The 16,290-nt window shown below is 44.1% G+C and overlaps 5 protein-coding genes across 14 annotated transcripts; 1 reads left to right on the forward strand and 4 right to left on the reverse strand.

Moving 5' to 3' along the window:
- Nucleotides 1-552: 552 nt before the first annotated feature.
- LOC111597397 (prolyl 4-hydroxylase subunit alpha-2-like) lies at nt 553-2,696 on the reverse strand. The gene is made up of 7 exons (XM_023312074.2): nt 2,371-2,696; nt 2,169-2,320; nt 1,965-2,115; nt 1,716-1,909; nt 1,040-1,659; nt 815-983; nt 553-763 (listed from the first exon to the last, which is right to left on the reverse strand). The coding sequence occupies exons 1-7, from the start codon at nt 2,577-2,579 to the stop codon at nt 678-680; spliced, it is 1,581 nt and encodes a 526-aa protein (XP_023167842.2). The 5' UTR covers nt 2,580-2,696; the 3' UTR covers nt 553-677.
- Nucleotides 2,697-2,849: 153 nt separating this feature from the next.
- Nucleotides 2,850-5,365, reverse strand: LOC111597402 (prolyl 4-hydroxylase subunit alpha-2). The gene is made up of 7 exons (XM_023312081.2): nt 5,165-5,365; nt 4,103-4,399; nt 3,850-4,040; nt 3,318-3,787; nt 3,205-3,252; nt 3,000-3,144; nt 2,850-2,933 (listed from the first exon to the last, which is right to left on the reverse strand). The coding sequence occupies exons 1-7, from the start codon at nt 5,329-5,331 to the stop codon at nt 2,902-2,904; spliced, it is 1,350 nt and encodes a 449-aa protein (XP_023167849.2). The 5' UTR covers nt 5,332-5,365; the 3' UTR covers nt 2,850-2,901.
- A 196-nt stretch (nt 5,366-5,561) lies between these two features.
- On the reverse strand, nt 5,562-7,082 carry LOC111597401 (putative nuclease HARBI1). The gene is made up of 3 exons (XM_023312080.2): nt 6,811-7,082; nt 6,323-6,749; nt 5,562-6,269 (listed from the first exon to the last, which is right to left on the reverse strand). The coding sequence occupies exons 1-3, from the start codon at nt 6,927-6,929 to the stop codon at nt 5,772-5,774; spliced, it is 1,044 nt and encodes a 347-aa protein (XP_023167848.2). The 5' UTR covers nt 6,930-7,082; the 3' UTR covers nt 5,562-5,771.
- Nucleotides 7,083-7,439: 357 nt separating this feature from the next.
- On the forward strand, nt 7,440-16,066 carry LOC111597393 (phosphoribosyl pyrophosphate synthase-associated protein 2). Of its 9 annotated transcripts, none has more exons than XM_023312068.2 (8): nt 7,440-7,585; nt 13,041-13,277; nt 13,342-13,630; nt 13,702-13,868; nt 14,843-14,899; nt 15,238-15,349; nt 15,416-15,562; nt 15,620-16,063. In XM_023312068.2, the coding sequence occupies exons 2-8, from the start codon at nt 13,081-13,083 to the stop codon at nt 15,776-15,778; spliced, it is 1,128 nt and encodes a 375-aa protein (XP_023167836.1). In that variant the 5' UTR covers nt 7,440-7,585; nt 13,041-13,080; the 3' UTR covers nt 15,779-16,063. The 9 variants fall into 9 exon arrangements, with proteins under 9 accessions (XP_023167836.1, XP_023167827.1, XP_023167833.1 ...); XM_023312059.2 differs by having other exon boundaries at nt 7,441-7,669; nt 15,620-16,062; XM_023312067.2 differs by lacking the exon at nt 7,440-7,585 and adding an exon at nt 8,188-8,468.
- Nucleotides 9,373-12,658, reverse strand: LOC111597392 (cytosolic carboxypeptidase 6). Of its 2 annotated transcripts, none has more exons than XM_023312056.2 (5): nt 12,008-12,658; nt 10,932-11,497; nt 10,495-10,869; nt 10,118-10,433; nt 9,373-10,067 (listed from the first exon to the last, which is right to left on the reverse strand). In XM_023312056.2, exons 1-5 carry the CDS (start codon nt 12,018-12,020, stop codon nt 9,469-9,471), a joined length of 1,869 nt encoding a protein of 622 aa, XP_023167824.2. In that variant the 5' UTR covers nt 12,021-12,658; the 3' UTR covers nt 9,373-9,468. The 2 variants fall into 2 exon arrangements, with proteins under 2 accessions (XP_023167824.2, XP_023167825.2); XM_023312057.2 differs by having other exon boundaries at nt 11,582-12,658.
- Nucleotides 16,067-16,290: the final 224 nt, after the last annotated feature.

A 16,290-nucleotide genomic window follows, 5' to 3' on the forward strand; every position in this document is an offset into this window, starting at 1 on the left:
CAGGTAATTTGATTGCAACTTTATTACAACAAACGATTGCAATCAATCCAAATTGAAATTAAAATCATAATCCGAATCCAAATCGAAGCCAAGAACTTTGCAGCTTGGCAAACTTTATCGGCCAAGTCAAAATGCCAGCCAAACAATAAATCTATGAAATTATTAGCAACGCCCGAGGAAATCAAAGTGAATAGTTCGAGGAGCTGCAACAGGAGCAGCAGCAGCAGCTCGAGTCCTGATAAATGGTCTGCCAGAAGCTGAGTGTGTGCGGGGCTAATTGAATTTAATTGCCCACTTAATGGTGCAGTGAGCTGAATGCAAGCGCACAGAAAGAAAGTAAAGAAAGTAAATCTTGTGCAAACTACGTTTTCCCATTTCGATAAACGAGGCTGCAAGGACAACATAAGGCTATTTTTTTGGTAAGTGGGTCTTCGGGTCAAATCGATGACCTGCCTGATGTCTTTTTAAATATTGTCCTATTTAATTTTCATTTTTTTCTATATCTCTAGCTGTATATATCTCTGTCTCTCCTTCTCTATCTCTGTCTCTCCTTCTCTATCTCACTATCTCCCTCTCACAAACTCTATCTTTCTGTTCTCCCTTATCTCTCTCTTTTATGTCCAACTTTGTCTCTCTATAGCTGTCTCTCTCGCTCTATGAACCTCTTCTGCGTCTCTTTATCCACGCGACTTACGGCTTAGTGGCGGCTGCAAGCAGGGCTTAACAAACATTTGGTCCTGCTCGTGGATCCACCGAGCTAGAGCTAAAATAAAAGGAGCCATGAAAACCTATATTTTTCAAACGATGTCCTTACCGATCTTTCGACCGATCAGAACGGGGCAAGCACCGTGATAAGAGCGCGTCTCAAAGTCGAATGAGCTGGGATTCATGTTGTACCAATGGAGAACTTTGCCCTTTTCGGGATGCACCGCCAGCTTGATGTCGGAAAAGACTGTGGCACCGCCCCGAGTGACATCATTGAGCTGAGTAACAAGCAGCAGTTAAGAGATTGTTTGCATATGGAACCATCGGCGGCTACATAAATTAGGAAGGTGGCAACGCGATCGTCAGAGGAGTGATCGGTGTCATTCAAGTAGTCATGATGGAAGGTGTAGTGGCCCCCAAAGTCATATTTCAGATATTCAAAGCTTGCATGGCCAAGCCGCAGTTCGGTCAGATCCCTCAACCTCTGGTAGATGCGCTTCACCAATTGCGCATCCTTCGGGGATAGTTCGTCGCTATCTAGAAAGACGTCGTTCGCAGTTCGCACCTTGAACACAGTTTCCGTTCCATCTTCCTCAACAATTAAGGAGCGGCTCAACGAGGGCTCAGACATGCGCCTCAAACTTTCAATCTCCTCGTCGTAGAGCACATCGTGGAAGACCACCATGTAAGGATCCTCAGACAGCAGCTCCATTTTAAAAGGAGCCAGATGCAAAAACTTCGATGGATTCGTTTTGTAGGAACAAACAAGTCGAGTTGGTCTGGGCGTGTACGATGAGTCGCAAAGTTCAATAAAATCGTCGTCCGTGTCTTCTATATAAGGATGGTCTTCACTAGGGGCAGCTTCATGATTGCGATAAGCCAACAGCAGCTGCTCTGCCTGAGCCCTCAAACTAGGCTCCTCTAGTAAAGCAGCTCGTGCTAGTTCCAAGTGACCTAAGTGAATGGAAATGATGTGAAATTTAGCGGGTGTTGCGGGAGAAGTAACACACCTGCTGCCATTTCGGATCTAGCCAGGAGTGAGGATATATTACTACGTGAGACGGTTAACAGTTCTTCAGCTGCAGTCAGGGACTGGTCCCACAGTTCTCTAGCCACGATCAACCAACTAGCTGCATCAGAAAACTGCGAGGCTTCGAACAAGTTCGCTCCCATCTCATAACAGTCGGAGATCGAGAGCTTTGCACTGTGGAATGAGGGTAAACGGGATTGATCATTCGATTAGTCCGTTGCTTACACACTTCAGCTGCACCTCATCTAGCAAGCCGTTAGCTACATCAGCTGGCTCCAGTTGGTAGACTTGCTGCACTCGATTCATAGCTGCCGTTGCCTCCATGACATCCTGAAGTCGAGGAAGCTCACTGCGCATTTGCTTGGCAAAATCAATTTGCTCTACAGAGTATAGATAGCACTGGGTGGGCATAGATCACTGAGTGGAAACTCACCTAGACCCACGCTCTGCTCCATGAGTTTCTCCACATGCGGCCAATCGAAGTGCATTTGCCGCACGAGCGAATAGCTGAGCAGAGGATTGGAGAGAACCTCCGACTCGGGATCCTCGACTCGCAGCAAAGGACCTTCCAATTCCAGAGCTAGCCTGCAAGTCGTAGCCTTAGTATACGTATCTAGGTACGACTCGTTGAATACCTTCGCAGCGTGTCCAGCTTCTGATGTAGCCTATTTACATATTCATTCAGATTCTCCATGAGCTGTCTGTTCACCTTCAGCATGTGCAGCTTGTCCAGCAAGGACGTTAGCTCGTCTGTGCCTTGAGTGGGATTTATAGACTGAATTAACATGCCCAATACAGCGAAGCCAACTACATTTGATAGCTTCCAACATGCTCTAAGCTGCATTGTCTCTAAAATATAAATGTACTTCAGTTTGGTATGTCTTGACTTGATTAAACTGTGACGATTTTGATGAAATCAAACTTAGAACTATTATTAAAGTAGTCTCTTAATTTGAAACTATTCAAGTAACTCAAGAGTAACTAAGATTGGAATGAAAACTTTGAGTTACCAATTGACTCCAGTTTCTATGCCAAAGAAACTTTAGCTTAACCAGACTTAGGCTTCATAAAGAGCTTAGTTACACGTAGTTCCGAAATTGAAATACTTCTTGAGTTGGAAAAAAATGTATATTTATTGATAGCTGAGAATTTGTGAAGAACGCAGCTCATTCCACGCTGGCTAGGAACTTGATGAGAACTGCAGCAAGAGAAAGAGAGAGTTTGATAAGATAAGGCTAAGGAATCACTGGAGCCAAAGACTCACCCAGTCTGTTGCCCACCATATTGGGGCAGAGCGTGATCCGAAAGTCGTCTTCGTGAACGAATATCAACGCATCGCCTCGACTTGGAGAGACGGCTAGATCATAGTTAGCTATGGTAATGGTTCCACCCAGATCCATATCATTCAACTAGCAAACGAGAGTTCATTTAGTGGCGCTACCTAAGAGACGGACAGCTGAGTGACTTACAAACACAATGGCCGTGGCATCAATATCTTTCTCTTGTACCTTTAGAAACTAGAACGACAAAGGAAGAGGAGTTGAAGGAGTTTTCTCGCGGTTCACAAGCTGCTTTGCCTTACCTTGTATAAATTGAGCAGACTGAATGGATCCCGGGGACTATACTCGAGCATAAAGAACTGTTTCGAGTGCAGCTGGAATCCCGACATGTCCGTCAAGCGCTCCATCAATGCGATTGATGTCATGCTGAATATGTCCGAAATGGAGCAGATTTTCATGCCGGGGATTCTCGTCAGCAGCGCGTTCGGTGGACAGTGCTCGAAGGCTTTCGTCAGGTGCGTGATCACGCGCTCATTTGCGCCGTTTCTATAGAGCATGACAATGGGATCGTACGACACCTCCTCCATCTGCAGCGGCGCCAGCTGCAGAAAGGGCGAAAAATCGCTAATGAGTTCGCAAACCAATTGCAAGTCCCTGGTGAAGTTTCCTCTGCATTGACGCTGCAGTTCGGTGGGCAATTCGTTAGGTGCCGATGGAGAACGGCCCACGGTCAGCAGCTCCAACTCCTGGTCCCATGTCAAAGTTGCATTTGCTGTCAACAATTCACTTGCATCAGTCCACCTTGCCCTAACCCTACGCCCTTCCTTAACTTACTTTCCTTTCTTTGCTCCGCCAGCACCTGACTCTGTATTTCGAATATCCTCTCTGCTTTGGCGCCCAGCAACACGCCATGGGGCGATGAGGTGTAGTTGACTCGTGCCACGTCCAACCACTGCATTGCCTCATGATACTTGCGCTGTCGGTACAGCTCCCGACCCATGTGATAGTAGTCCCATGGCTTCAACCTATTTGGCCGTACAAGTTTACAGGGTATTCAGTTGGCTAAGCAACCCACACCAGAGCTCACCTCAAGTGTTGCTTGCTGTGCATCAGGAAGGTAGCCGGCGCATAGTCGTAGAACCTGAACAGCGTCAGCAGATTCTCTGCCGCCTGCTTGTGGGCCTGGGCCTTGGGTATCAGCGAGAGAAAACGATGCTGCAGCTCAATCTGCTCGGCGCCCAGCGGTTCCAGCATCTGCAACTGCCAAGAGCGCCAATCGTAGCACATGTGATTCAGCAGTCGGAAGGCAAATATCGGATTCGACATATACAAATCGGGTTGTTTATCGACGTACTTGAGAAGGCGGCTATACTCGGCAATAGCTCTGATGGGAGAGAGAGAGAGAGAGTGATAAGAGAAGAGGGAGACAAGGAGGGGGAACGGAAAAGAGACGTGAAAGAGAAGAGAGAAGTGGCAGAAAGAAAAGGTGTGAGAAGATCGGAATTTCGGAGAAAAAAATATAGAGAAAAAGAGGGAGTGAGAGAGGGGTAGAAAGGGGCAAGAGAAAAAAATGTGAAAGGAAAGAGATAGAAAATGACAGAAAATATATGGTAAGGGAAGAGAAATGGGATGAAAGAGAAAAGGTAACAGATGAAACGAAGGGGAAGGTGATACGAATGAAAGCAGAAGAGAAGAATGAAGAAAAGAGAAGAGCGAAAGAGAAGATATGCGAATGTGATATGGGAGAAGAGTGAATGAGGAATAAAGAGGATGAGCAATAAAGTAAAGTATAAGAAAAGGAAAAGATGATACCATATGAAAATTGTATAGGAATGGAAAAAACAAGAAAGTAAGAGAAGTAAGTGAAAAAAGAAGAGAAGAGTTGAAGAAGATAAGAAAAGAGAAGTAAATTGAAATGGAAGGGAAGAAGAGAAAATAAAACAACAGATGAGATAAGAGAAAGTGAGAGAGAGAGAGAGAGAGAAAGAAGGATACAAAGAGGGAGAGTAAGAGAGAGAGATAGATAGAGAGAGACAAAGACAAAGAGACAGTAAGAAAATTGAATTAAGAAATGGAACAGAAAAGTAAAGTGTACTGCGTGTTTGATTGCACCATTCCGTAAAGGAATCACAATGATCTTGATATTTACCCATTCATAATGCGAACTCTCTCCTCGATCCGTTTCACATATTCGCTAAAGTTATGCAACAATTCGCGTTCCAGTTTCACGACCTTTTGCAGGTCAGCGTGAACGTGAATGTCTTCACTATGTGCTGCGGCAACTAGCAGTGGGAGCAGGTACAGAATAGCAACCATTATAGCTGACGCGTACCTCAAGAATGGACCCAAGCCAAGCGCACCTGACTTCGGCTTGACTAATTGCACTAGGAAGTGGAGTACAGCTCAACAACCACAGCCAATTCAATTATGCAGCAGAGTGGACCCGACAAACAAATAGTAAATGCATTTTTACTAAAACAATCGATTCCATTAAAACTTTTCGTTTTCATTAAAATAACTTAAATATTACAGTTTTGGTAGCCTTGCCTGTTACAGTTTTAAAAGAACTGCATTTAAGCAAGCAGTCGAAACGAAGCAGTGCACTGCTTGCCTTTAATTTTACTTATATCGATATAATTTACTCGATATTTTAAAGCTCCAACATTGTCAAACTATCGTTAAATTTAAATATAAATTATTTGCTTCAATACTAAATAATATATATAAGCTTATTGTCATGGTAAATAGTAATACAATTAACAAATTGTGCTTGCTATTTCGTCCCGTAACAATGTTCCAGTCTCATCGTCTTCATACTCAATGCCGCCATCAAACTCAACTAGCTGTTCGTGCAGCATTTCATTCTCATTAATTGGCGTCTTACGTCTGCAGCAGATGTTGTGCAGGGCGCAACACACGTTGACAACATTTACCACAAACTTAGCGTCATACATCAGAGCGCGTTGCAGGCAGGCAAAGCGACTCTTGAGCAGGTTGATCGACCGCTGAGCCACAGCTCGAGCTGCTGCATGTCTCTCATTGAAGCGCTGCTCAACTGAACCAGGCTTTGGATTACTATAGGGCGTCAGCACATTATGCTCCAGTGCGTAAGACGAGTCGGCCAGAACATAATGGCATTTAATGTGCTTCGACAAATACTGCCTCTCCTGGCTATTACTCCAAATGAAATGGTCACTGCATGAGCCGGGATGAGTGGCATCAATCGCCATAATCTCCATGTTGAAGTTGAGCAACTGCAGAGTAAAGGTTAGTTGGGGATGCATTAGTGCACGCTGCTTACACACACCAGCATGGCATTGAGGCTGTAGTATTCCTTTTCGTTAAAGTAAACTGTTTCATCCCGCACTGGCTTCAATATGCGAACTTGGAATCCGTCCACACAGGCGACGACTCGAGGCAGTTGAAAGTTTTCGTAGAAGTAGTCGCACGACTGTTTTATCTGCTGCTGCGACATCCGCAGACTGATCGCTGCCTCGCAGAGCGCCGCCTCCATTAGCGGAATAATGTTGTGCAGTATCCGGCTGAAGGTGGTTCTGCCAATGTTTACGGGACGATCCTCTGCCACAGACAGCTGGTAGGAGCCCGTGGCCAAGAAGTGAAGCACTGCAGCCAACTGCAGTGCTGCCGTTAAGTGCGATACTGTAAAGTCTGGTCGAATTTGACGTAAGATCCATCGGAATGTATCCTTGTCCACACGAAATAGTTTTATAAAGCTACAAACATGATTTTTCAGAGAAAGCTCAGAAAACTAACCATACAACTACAGCATCCTACCGCGTGTCTGTAAGACTAAGTACAGATATATCTGATTTTGAATTTCCTTTTTTATTCAGTTTATGTGCTTTTTGCTTTCTTCTCGACTCGGAACAAGCGAGTGCAAAAACAAAAGTCATTTTAATTTATTTCTTTCATTTGTTTACAAGCAGCTGTCTTAGAGATGTAAGTTTGACTTTCGATTGATATGCAGCACTCTAATCAGTGTGAGTGCTGCCACTTTGTGCTGACGGAGTTGCCTGATTGTGAACTGAAAAGCTCTTGGACTTACATACACATATAAAAGCTTTTAATATAAAAAAGCTAACAGAACTGTATCGGTTAAATTTGTAGAGGCTTTCCGCTAATTATTAGAATTTAATTTACATCGTTAAAAACAAAAAATGTGCAGTTGATTTTTTCTTATACAATAAAAAATAGCAAATTTTAGAGTTATTTAACAGAATAATTTGATGTATAAATTATACTAAAAGACTGGCCAAATAATTTTGGATATCGATAACAGCACATTTAGACTATCTCTCCTAACAGCTTCAGAGCGGGCAAAGAGAAATACACACAAATAAATTGAACTCTATACTTGATGCTCCATATGAGAAAAAAATTGCAAATTATTGTCTGATTTGCTCAAGTTTTCTCAGTTGCATTTGTGCTCTTAGTTGCAGCGGTTGTGCATTCACCCATCGTAGAGTAAATGTCTACTTAAAATTGCAACTAATTGTGTATAAAACGATCAATAATTCTGCAGGGCGGACGCAACGCGCTCTTAAGTGTGGTATATGTGTTTGCAATAAATAATTATTAACGTTTTTGACAGCAAGAAGACCTCAAACAACGACATGCTACTGCAGAGAAACAAGTAAAAAGCGGAATATGGTTTCCTTAGTTTCGTTTTGTCTCGTTTGTGCTTACGTTTGTGTTACCCTTATAATTTAATTAGTGTCTCGCTATATGTATTTTTTCTGTTTCTGACAATTATTCACATAGCATTCGCTCCCACTTCATTTCGGCTTGTCTGCACTCCAGTTTATTTGCGTTTCAGTTATGTCTGTTGACATATGCTTGCTTGAATGTGTGTGTGTGGTTGGTTATATGTTTATATGTGTTTGCGTTGCTGATTACTTCATCTGTTCATTTTGGTTTATTTTGGCTTTTGTTTTGTTCATCACATTCTTCTGGCGTTGCCAGTACTGGTCAAGTTGGCCAGCTGTTTGAATTTGGTTGCATAGCAACAATACAACACCGCAATAACAGCATTATTATTTAAATCGTTGTACAATAATTGTGCTTTCTAGGCTAATTTTTGTTCGATACTTTATTTTATTATAATTGTTATCAATTTAATTGGCTGAGTTGGCCTCTATGGGGGCAGTCTGGCAACGCTGCCTGTTCGCTCGCACGGCCGCTCTCGGAGTTGCTTTAGCTCTTGTGCTCCATTTATTTATTCTATTCGCTTTTATTTATACAAAACGATAAAGTGTCTTTTATTGATTTCGAGCCTTCGAACGTGTACACAGCAACCGTCGGATTTATTAATTGAAGGCGTTAATCAATCAACGCTTAAGTGTCTGTTGCCCGTTGCCCACTGTTTCGTTGTGTTATCACAAAAATCGCGCGTGTTTTCGTTAAATAAAATACTTGAGCGCATTTCTTAACAGGTATCTTCTTGTTTATAAATATGTACTCTCTCCAAAGTAACTGTGTGTCCATGCTATATACAAATTGTAAAGTCAACGCGATAAGATAAGTGCCACCCGGCTAGATTTGTGGCTTTGCTTAATTACATGCCACAACCCACGCACATTCGCACTCACGTGCATTTCGCTTAGGTTGAAATGTCAAGAGATTGCGACACTTTGAAATGAGGCGCCATTAGAAAAACTTACAAGTTTCGCATGTTCGTGTGAGTTTACGGTTTGTTGTTTTTGTCTGTGTCAGTTAACTGAGATTTGTATATATTTGCCGCAATATACTCGCATTACACTTGTAGACGCCAATTTGGCGCATGGGCTCATGAGCTGTTGATAGGTGTGTTGGACGAAGGGGCAGGAGGAGAGAGAGAGCTTTGTGTGAGCTGTGTCTCTGTCTGGCATCAGGCCAATAAAGCAATGCGCAACAATAGACCGCAATTGCCATTCGCTTTACATATAAACATATAAATGTGTGTGTGGGATTTGGGTACAGCAAACGCTCCCTTGAGAGGACATTTCCTGTAGCTTGGGTAAATTTGAAAATACAGAAACATTTTATATTTGAACTATTCCTACATGGACGAAAAAATAATATGGTTAACCAAACTAAACACACATTTATGTTTTAATTAAAATTACAAATACATTAACTAAATAGAAAAAATAATAATAATTTTTTTAATTCAATTTATCAGTAACTCAAAAATTGGTTCAAACTTATAAATATATATTAGTAAAATATTTTAGCTACTCATTCGTCTCATCTTCAATGCACACCACCCTTTAGATATTCGTTCAAGGCAGCCCTCACTGTACCAGCGATATGTCAGAGAATTTACTCAATGTGAGCGTCAACTTGTTGCCTGAAGCAAAAAGGTCTCGATTAGATATAACTGTTTATTTGGGGAAACGACTGCAACAAGCGTTAAGCATATAAAATCAATTAGAGTCACAAATTAACTTCAACCTAGCGTCGATCGTCGGCATCGAAACTGCTCGCCTTCAGCTTAAGGCTGCCACGAGTCAGCTGATTCAGGTCGATAATGGACAGGTACGGCTTGGGCGGCACAGGCACCGTCAATGGCACCTCAATGGAGGGTGCGACAGCGGCGGCGGCAGCGCGTCGCTTATGGCGACTGCCTGCGCCCGGCTCGCTAACGCCAAGGGAATACTGATCATGGTGGCCACAACTGGCAGTTACGGCGCGCCGATAATTGCGATAGCCGCTGAAGCAGCTGCTGCTGGGCGCAATGGGCATGGGACGCGTCGGTGAAAAGCCGCCCTCGTCAGAGGAGACCCCGCCAACTCCGCCGCCGCCGCCGCCGCCAGTTGAGTCGTAGCAAATGCTTAGATTGGTGTAGGCAATGGGCGCATGGCATCGTGTCGTCTTTGGCCGCGGCTTCACCTCGTAACGTGTCCTGGAGCGTGAGCGCGAATGATGTGTACGCGGCCTGCCACGTCGCTTGCCCTGCTGCCGCAACTCCGATACCAGCGGCACGGCCAGCACATTGATGAAGCGATAGTATTGAAGCAGAGTCCTCGCCAGATTGCGCCCAACTCGATGATCTGCGTGTTCGGTTGATTAGACGGGTTAGAGAAGAGTCGGACATACTTACAGCCATCCTCGTTGTACAGCGCAATGGTCTTGCCATCGCGCAGATAGTGACCTGCCATGGACACCTCCAGCGTGTAGGCATTCACCGTGTCGCTGAGACGCTCGCAGCAATAGCGTCGGACGCTGCCCATCTTACGCTCATCCGCATTGAACATTGTGTGCTCGGCAATGTAATCTTTGGCATTGTTGGCAAAGAGTCGTGGAAAGACGAGATGCCGCTCATACCGATAGACGTCCTCGTACGTATTGCCATAGATGAAGCAGCCGTGCATGCTATTGTTCGCGTGCAGATCAATCACAAAGTCAATCTGATAGGTCTGTCGACAAGTAAAGGATGTTACAGTAAACGGTATCCGTAGTCTACCTAGTGTCACTCACATCTGAATTATCCAACTCTTTTAGCACATTCCGGATGGCATGCAACTCCGGCTGGGTATACTCGGACGCCACATGCCAGTTGCGATTCATGTCCTGGCCCATTAAATTGCAGCGATTGTTGCCAAGAAAGACACCATCCGGATTGACCATTGGCACTATTTTGAATACAAAATTCTCGCGCAGCACTTGCGCAATGGGATGATTGCCCACTAGAAACTCGATAAAGCCCTGGCACACATGAGACGCGGGCGCTTCGCTCGAATGCGTTCTACACAATATGACGATGACCCGTATAAAGCTACGCTCGAGCCGGTTCGTCGACCGCTGGTTGTGCGTCACCTGATCAATTGTAAGCAGATCCACATTGCGATTTTGCTGTGTAAATACGTGTACAAAATTTAAATGGAACTAAATTGGATGCTGTGCGATATACATACCAAAGATTTGACCAGAACGCAACGTGTGAAACGCTTGTCGTTGCCCTGGCGTGCATCGATCACATTTAAATAGGATTGCAAGCGGGAGTAGCTGTATGGCATGGCCAGGGCAAACATATACACATCCTCCTCCTTGTCGAAGTTGAAGCCAAAGCTGAGCACATAGTGTCCCTGGTGCATGGCGGAGCGATAGAAGAAGACCTGACGCTTGGGCAGACGCTGCCATTTTGGCCGGCTGGACGACTTGACGAGCGGCGTCAGACCGGAGTTGAACAGATTGCGGCTCTTACTGATGTTCACAATGTTGAAGAGCACGCGTTGATCCTGTTTCACATTGTCGACTGTGAAATTGAACCAGAAGCGAAAGCGCGGATTGCAGGTGTCTGGCCGCAGAAACAAATCATACTCGAACTCGCCCACCAGCTCCGCCTTGCCCAGATTGCCGGTCTCAAAGGCCGCATCGAAGCACAAGTGGCCACGTTTGGCCTTGCCGCTCTGCCCGGGCGGACGGATTATCACTCGGGAGACATTGCCCAGTCCGCCCTCACCATCGCTGTCCTCGCTATCTGGAATTGTAAATGAATAGAACGATAGAGTGGAGATCGGATTGAGCTGTTACTGAAGTGATGTGGAATCTATTGACCAAATACCATCTGAGCCGCGATCATACATGCTCGTATGCTGCAACGGATCGCAGGCTATGCCCAACATTTTGGCAAATCTCCGTGAAAGCTGCTAGTGTCTAAGACTCTTCTAAGGCAACTAATGCAACTTTCTAATCCTGCAGCAAAGCTGTCATAAGTTTCAACAGCAACGCCTTACCATATCGTAAAAGGTTAATCCTGCCGGGGTTCTATCTTTAAACTCGACAGCAGGCAATCGAGAGGGCACATGTATGCGTGTCTTGGTTATCGCAACTGGTGCAACTTTTTGTAGCTGCAACTGCCACGAAACTGCCGCCTCAAACGTCAAATTGAATAGTCGCGGTTGCGTTGCCTCCCCGTTGCACCACAAAAAAAAAGAAGAAGCGAAGAAGGGAGCAGCAGCAGCCAGCTCAAGGCATCTGCCACACTCACCTGAATCGCCCATGCCGCTTGCAACTTGATTGGATTACAGCTGCTACTGCTGCTGATGACGCGTCTCCTTCGATGACTCCAGCTGCCAGCGCATTGACCCGCTTTGCTCGCAAATTAAAAATAGAATTTCAATTAACGCCCATACATTGGCCGCCCACTTTTTGGATTTATGTCTTGGCAGACGGCTTTCTTTTCTTTCTTTTTTTTTTTTTTTTTTGATTTATCCACTTGGGCCTTTCACTTTCGCCAATTCGCGTGCGATGTCTTGGCTAGAACTTATAGATTCCAATCAGCGTGAAGACTATGCGTCGCCCTATCGCCCAGGTATTAACTGGCCGTTTGCCCTGAGTTGGGCTGAATGAGTGGCACACAGCCACGTTGACGATAGCTGCCGCTAACCTGTCTAATGTATTGCTTGGCACTTTTGACGTTGCCATACACACACACAGTCACACACACCTCAACTGGCGCTGGCAAAGGTTCACATGTGCGACTGTTTGATCGATAAAAACGCGCGCAGTTGGCATTGCGGTTTTGGCCAGGATTCACACAGTGAAATTGCGTCACGGCAGTCTTTAACTTTTGGCAACGCAAACTTCGCATAACTCGCATTAAACAAAAGAGGAAGACACAAAACTGGGCAACGACGTTGTCAAAGTTGCAGACTTAATTGCCTGCAGCGCGTTGCAGCAACAACACATAAATAACACCAGTCACAGCCAGCTGAAACTAGTTCACGGGGCTAATCAATAAAAAGAAGAAATAAGCGAATAAGTTAAAGACAAACGTGTGGGGCAACGCGTTGTTATATTTATGACAGCCACTGTCGCCGCACTCGCACCGTACATATTTCACATCTATAACTAGAAAGCCCATAGCATGTCCAAACGCAGGTAGCTTTTAATACACCCAACCCCCCCCCCACCGTCCACTGTTCATTAAATTATTGTTTTTATTATTATTTTTGTGCTCGTCTTATTATGTTGTTGTCTTTTGTTGTAATTCTTGGCTAATCTGAATGCTTATTTTCCAGGTTAGGCAGCGTGCGCCCACCGAAGCGTTGCAGGAGCGACATGGACAATACATCCACCTCGGACATTGTCATCATCAATGGCAACTCGCATCCGGATCTGGCCAACATGGTGGCCGAGCGCATGGGCCTCAAGAATGGCGGCTGCTCGGTCTTTCACAAATCGAACCGCGAGACCATTGTTGAAATAAGCGATTCGGTGCGTGGAAAGGACATATACATCATACAAACTGGCACCAAGTAAGTCGCAAATATTGCACCAACTACAAAGTATAGGAAAAATCATTTTATTGATTCCATTTAGAGATGCTAACAACAACATTATGGAGCTGCTCATCATGGCCTATGCTTGCAAGACATCTTCGGCTCGCTCCATAGTCGGCGTCATACCCTATTTGCCGTACTCGAAGCAGTGTAAAATGCGCAAACGTGGCTGCATTGTGTCTAAGCTGCTGGCCAAAATGATGTGCACCTCGGGTCTGACGCATATAATTACCATGGATCTGCATCAGAAGGAAATCCAAGGCTTCTTCGACATACCCGTTGACAACTTGCGCGCCTCGCCCTTCTTGCTTCAGTACATTCAGGAGAGCGTGAGTGGTAGTTGAGGCAGTTGTGCCTTTTTTTATATTGTAATACGATTTGGCCTGACTCTTCAATGTAGATACCTGACTATCGCAACTCGGTGATTGTAGCGCGCAATCCGGGCGTTGCCAAAAAGGCCAATTCGTATGCGGAACGCTTGCGCCTTGGCTTGGCTGTCATACACGGCGAGCAGAAGGAGGCTGAGAGCGACGAGGTTGACGGCAGATACTCGCCACCACCCACCAGGTAAGTCTCCACGCTAAACCAACCGTTTGGTCTGATCACACGCCAGCCGCGCCTCGCCTCTGTATGTATTCTCTTTGGATGTTGATACTCTTCCCACGACCGAAGCCACTTTTTGTTTATGTCTTGCAAATGTACATTATACAAATAATTTGCCAAATCTTTTCATTTGTATATAGTATTCGATCCGCTCCATTATTCCTTCAACGAATTTTATTTATGCTAAGCAGTTAATTGTTTGTTTATACTCGGTTGTAGCTAAAAGCACGTTCAGTTATATGTTTATTGTTTTAATTTGTTTCTCAGCGTAAAAGCTGTGTCTTCATTTCACGCTTGAGCTGCCCTTGGCTGCGGCTGTTGTAGACCCATTGTACACGTTATTATCCTAAGCTAAGTAAACAGTTGAAACATTTCCGCGTTAAGGGATCTATCATGATTAAAACACGATTTGCTTTATAAGTTTTGACATTAGAGAAGCTACACATAATAATAGCAATTGTAAAATAGAGTTGACAGTTCATATCTAAGTTCATGCATTAAAAACATTCTTTCTGCTTTGAGAAAAGACGTCTAAAACAATTTGTTTACTGCAATCATAATGTTGGTGTCTTTCGCCTAACCCTGAAACTGTCTGCATTAGTTTTGTATATACTTCATTAAATAGACTTGTGAAGCTGCATATATGTATGTGCCATTAACTGACCCATTGACATTGCTATCAAGCACGAACCATGTAGTTTGAACCATGGCCTCCATGAACTCTTGTAGCTGTTGTTCTCTTGTACTTCTCGACAACAGCTGCATACTTGGGTGCAAGTACGTACGTTCAGTCCGCTTTAGCTCATCTTCTTTCTTAATTATCGCTGCACGCATCTGGGCGATTTATTTGCCGTGGTTTGCGAATTCCACAGCGTTTGGCATTGAGCGAAAACGAAAACAGAAAAAAAAACAAAACACTTCTCTCTTTATTTATGCAGGGCGTATAGCAATATATTAGGAACTTCTGTTGAAATGTGCATACCAACGGCGTCTAGGTTTGTATTCTATATGCGAAATATATGAATATATGTGTGCATTTATATATTCTTGATAACTTGTTTGGTTTATAATGAACTGTGAATTGCTTATGTATCGTCATTTTTATTATTCTTTATTTTTTGGTTACTACAACGAACTACACCATTACCTCAACAACAACAACAACAATGCACCACTCTAAATACATCTGCACATGTTTATTATTCGACAACAACAACAACACCACCACCACCACCACCACTCCACACAACCACTCTGCACATTAAATGCTCAATATGCTCAACTACGCGACACTAATCACAAGAAACTCTACTCCGCAACATGCACCCAGTAGCAGCCGTCAGCGCACCACCTCCGTGTCGGTGGGTGTGCCGGAGCATCCAGTGAAAGTGAAGCCTCCGCTGACCATAGTGGGCGATGTGAATGGACGCATAGCTATCATGGTGGTATGTGTTACCATATATATTCGAGTCAAAAATATAGTAAGTTGATTCTTGTTACTCTACCTACAGGACGATCTGATCGATGATGTGCAGGCATTTGTGGCCGCCGCCGAAATGCTCAAGGATAATGGTGCCTGCAGAATCTATGTGTTGGCCACCCACGGTCTGCTTAGCTCGGATGCGCCGCGCCTGCTGGAGGAATCAGTTATCGATGAGGTGCGTTCTAGCATATCTTGCTGTTAATCCTTTTTATAATAACAACTTTACTTTTAGATTGTTGTGACCAATACCATTCCACATGAAATTCAGAAGCTGCAATGCAACAAGATAAAGACTATCGATATATCTATACTGATCGCCGAGGCCATACGCCGCATTCACAACAAGGAGTCAATGTCATATCTGTTTCGCAATGTCACGCTAGAGGATTAGAGATATACCTGTTTTACCAACTGCATGCCACACTCACCCATATACACATGCACACACATGCATCACAGGAACTGTGTCACAAATTGTAACTAGCCCAGTGAAGTAGCTTCATGGAAGTTGCATCTTCTTAATATTTTTTGTTTTCCAACGCCTTCCCCCGACTTCCTTACCCCTTTAATTTTATTAAATAAATACTATTATAAAACTCGCTCTGCGTATGGCTGCTCAAATAAAACAAATCGTCTGCTTTGCAAATTGGCAAAATATATTTTAATTGACATACGAATAAATGTAAACGATATTTTGTAAACTCTTCTTTGTTGCATACTTTTTGGCTGCACAGAAACAAAACGAAAAAGTTCTCACACTTGTGAAAATGAATAAAGCCTACGTCATTTATGACCATCTTAGCCAATATGAAAGACAAACAGAACCAATTTTATATATGTGCCAACTGCTGAGGCAAACAAGCAAAGTACACGGCAACCTCTTGAATGCAAATTGCGAGTACT

Source organism: Drosophila hydei, unplaced genomic scaffold, assembly GCF_003285905.1.
Source record: "Drosophila hydei strain 15085-1641.00,03,60 unplaced genomic scaffold, DhydRS2 tig00008119-arrow-pilon, whole genome shotgun sequence".
In the NCBI taxonomy this organism is placed as follows: Eukaryota; Metazoa; Arthropoda; class Insecta; order Diptera; family Drosophilidae; genus Drosophila; species Drosophila hydei.

Coding starts and splice junctions, on each gene's coding strand:
- LOC111597393 (XM_023312059.2), top strand. CDS start 7,650: ATGCTACTGCAGAGAAACAA. Junction 13,278..13,341: donor ATCATACAAACTGGCACCAA/GTAAGTCGCAAA, acceptor GATTCCATTTAG/AGATGCTAACAACAACATTA. Junction 14,900..15,237: donor TGCATACCAACGGCGTCTAG/GTTTGTATTCTA, acceptor TGCACCCAGTAG/CAGCCGTCAGCGCACCACCT.
- LOC111597401 (XM_023312080.2), bottom strand. CDS start 6,929: ATGACTTTTGTTTTTGCACTCGCTTGTTCCGAGTCGAGAAGAAAGCAA. Junction 6,750..6,810: donor CTTAGTCTTACAGACACGCG/GTAGGATGCTGT, acceptor TCATGTTTGTAG/CTTTATAAAACTATTTCGTG. Junction 6,270..6,322: donor ACAGCCTCAATGCCATGCTG/GTGTGTGTAAGC, acceptor TTTACTCTGCAG/TTGCTCAACTTCAACATGGA.
- LOC111597392 (XM_023312057.2), bottom strand. CDS start 11,642: ATGTTGGGCATAGCCTGCGATCCGTTGCAGCATACGAGCATGTATGAT. Junction 11,498..11,581: donor GTATGATCGCGGCTCAGATG/GTATTTGGTCAA, acceptor TTACAATTCCAG/ATAGCGAGGACAGCGATGGT. Junction 10,068..10,117: donor GCTGTACAACGAGGATGGCT/GTAAGTATGTCC, acceptor CCGAACACGCAG/ATCATCGAGTTGGGCGCAAT.
- LOC111597402 (XM_023312081.2), bottom strand. CDS start 5,331: ATGGTTGCTATTCTGTACCTGCTCCCACTGCTAGTTGCCGCAGCACAT. Junction 4,400..5,164: donor AGAGTTCGCATTATGAATGG/GTAAATATCAAG, acceptor CTCTCCCATCAG/AGCTATTGCCGAGTATAGCC. Junction 2,934..2,999: donor TATGGTGGGCAACAGACTGG/GTGAGTCTTTGG, acceptor CTCTTGCTGCAG/TTCTCATCAAGTTCCTAGCC.
- LOC111597397 (XM_023312074.2), bottom strand. CDS start 2,579: ATGCAGCTTAGAGCATGTTGGAAGCTATCAAATGTAGTTGGCTTCGCT. Junction 1,660..1,715: donor TAGATCCGAAATGGCAGCAG/GTGTGTTACTTC, acceptor CCATTCACTTAG/GTCACTTGGAACTAGCACGA. Junction 764..814: donor TCTGATCGGTCGAAAGATCG/GTAAGGACATCG, acceptor CTTTTATTTTAG/CTCTAGCTCGGTGGATCCAC.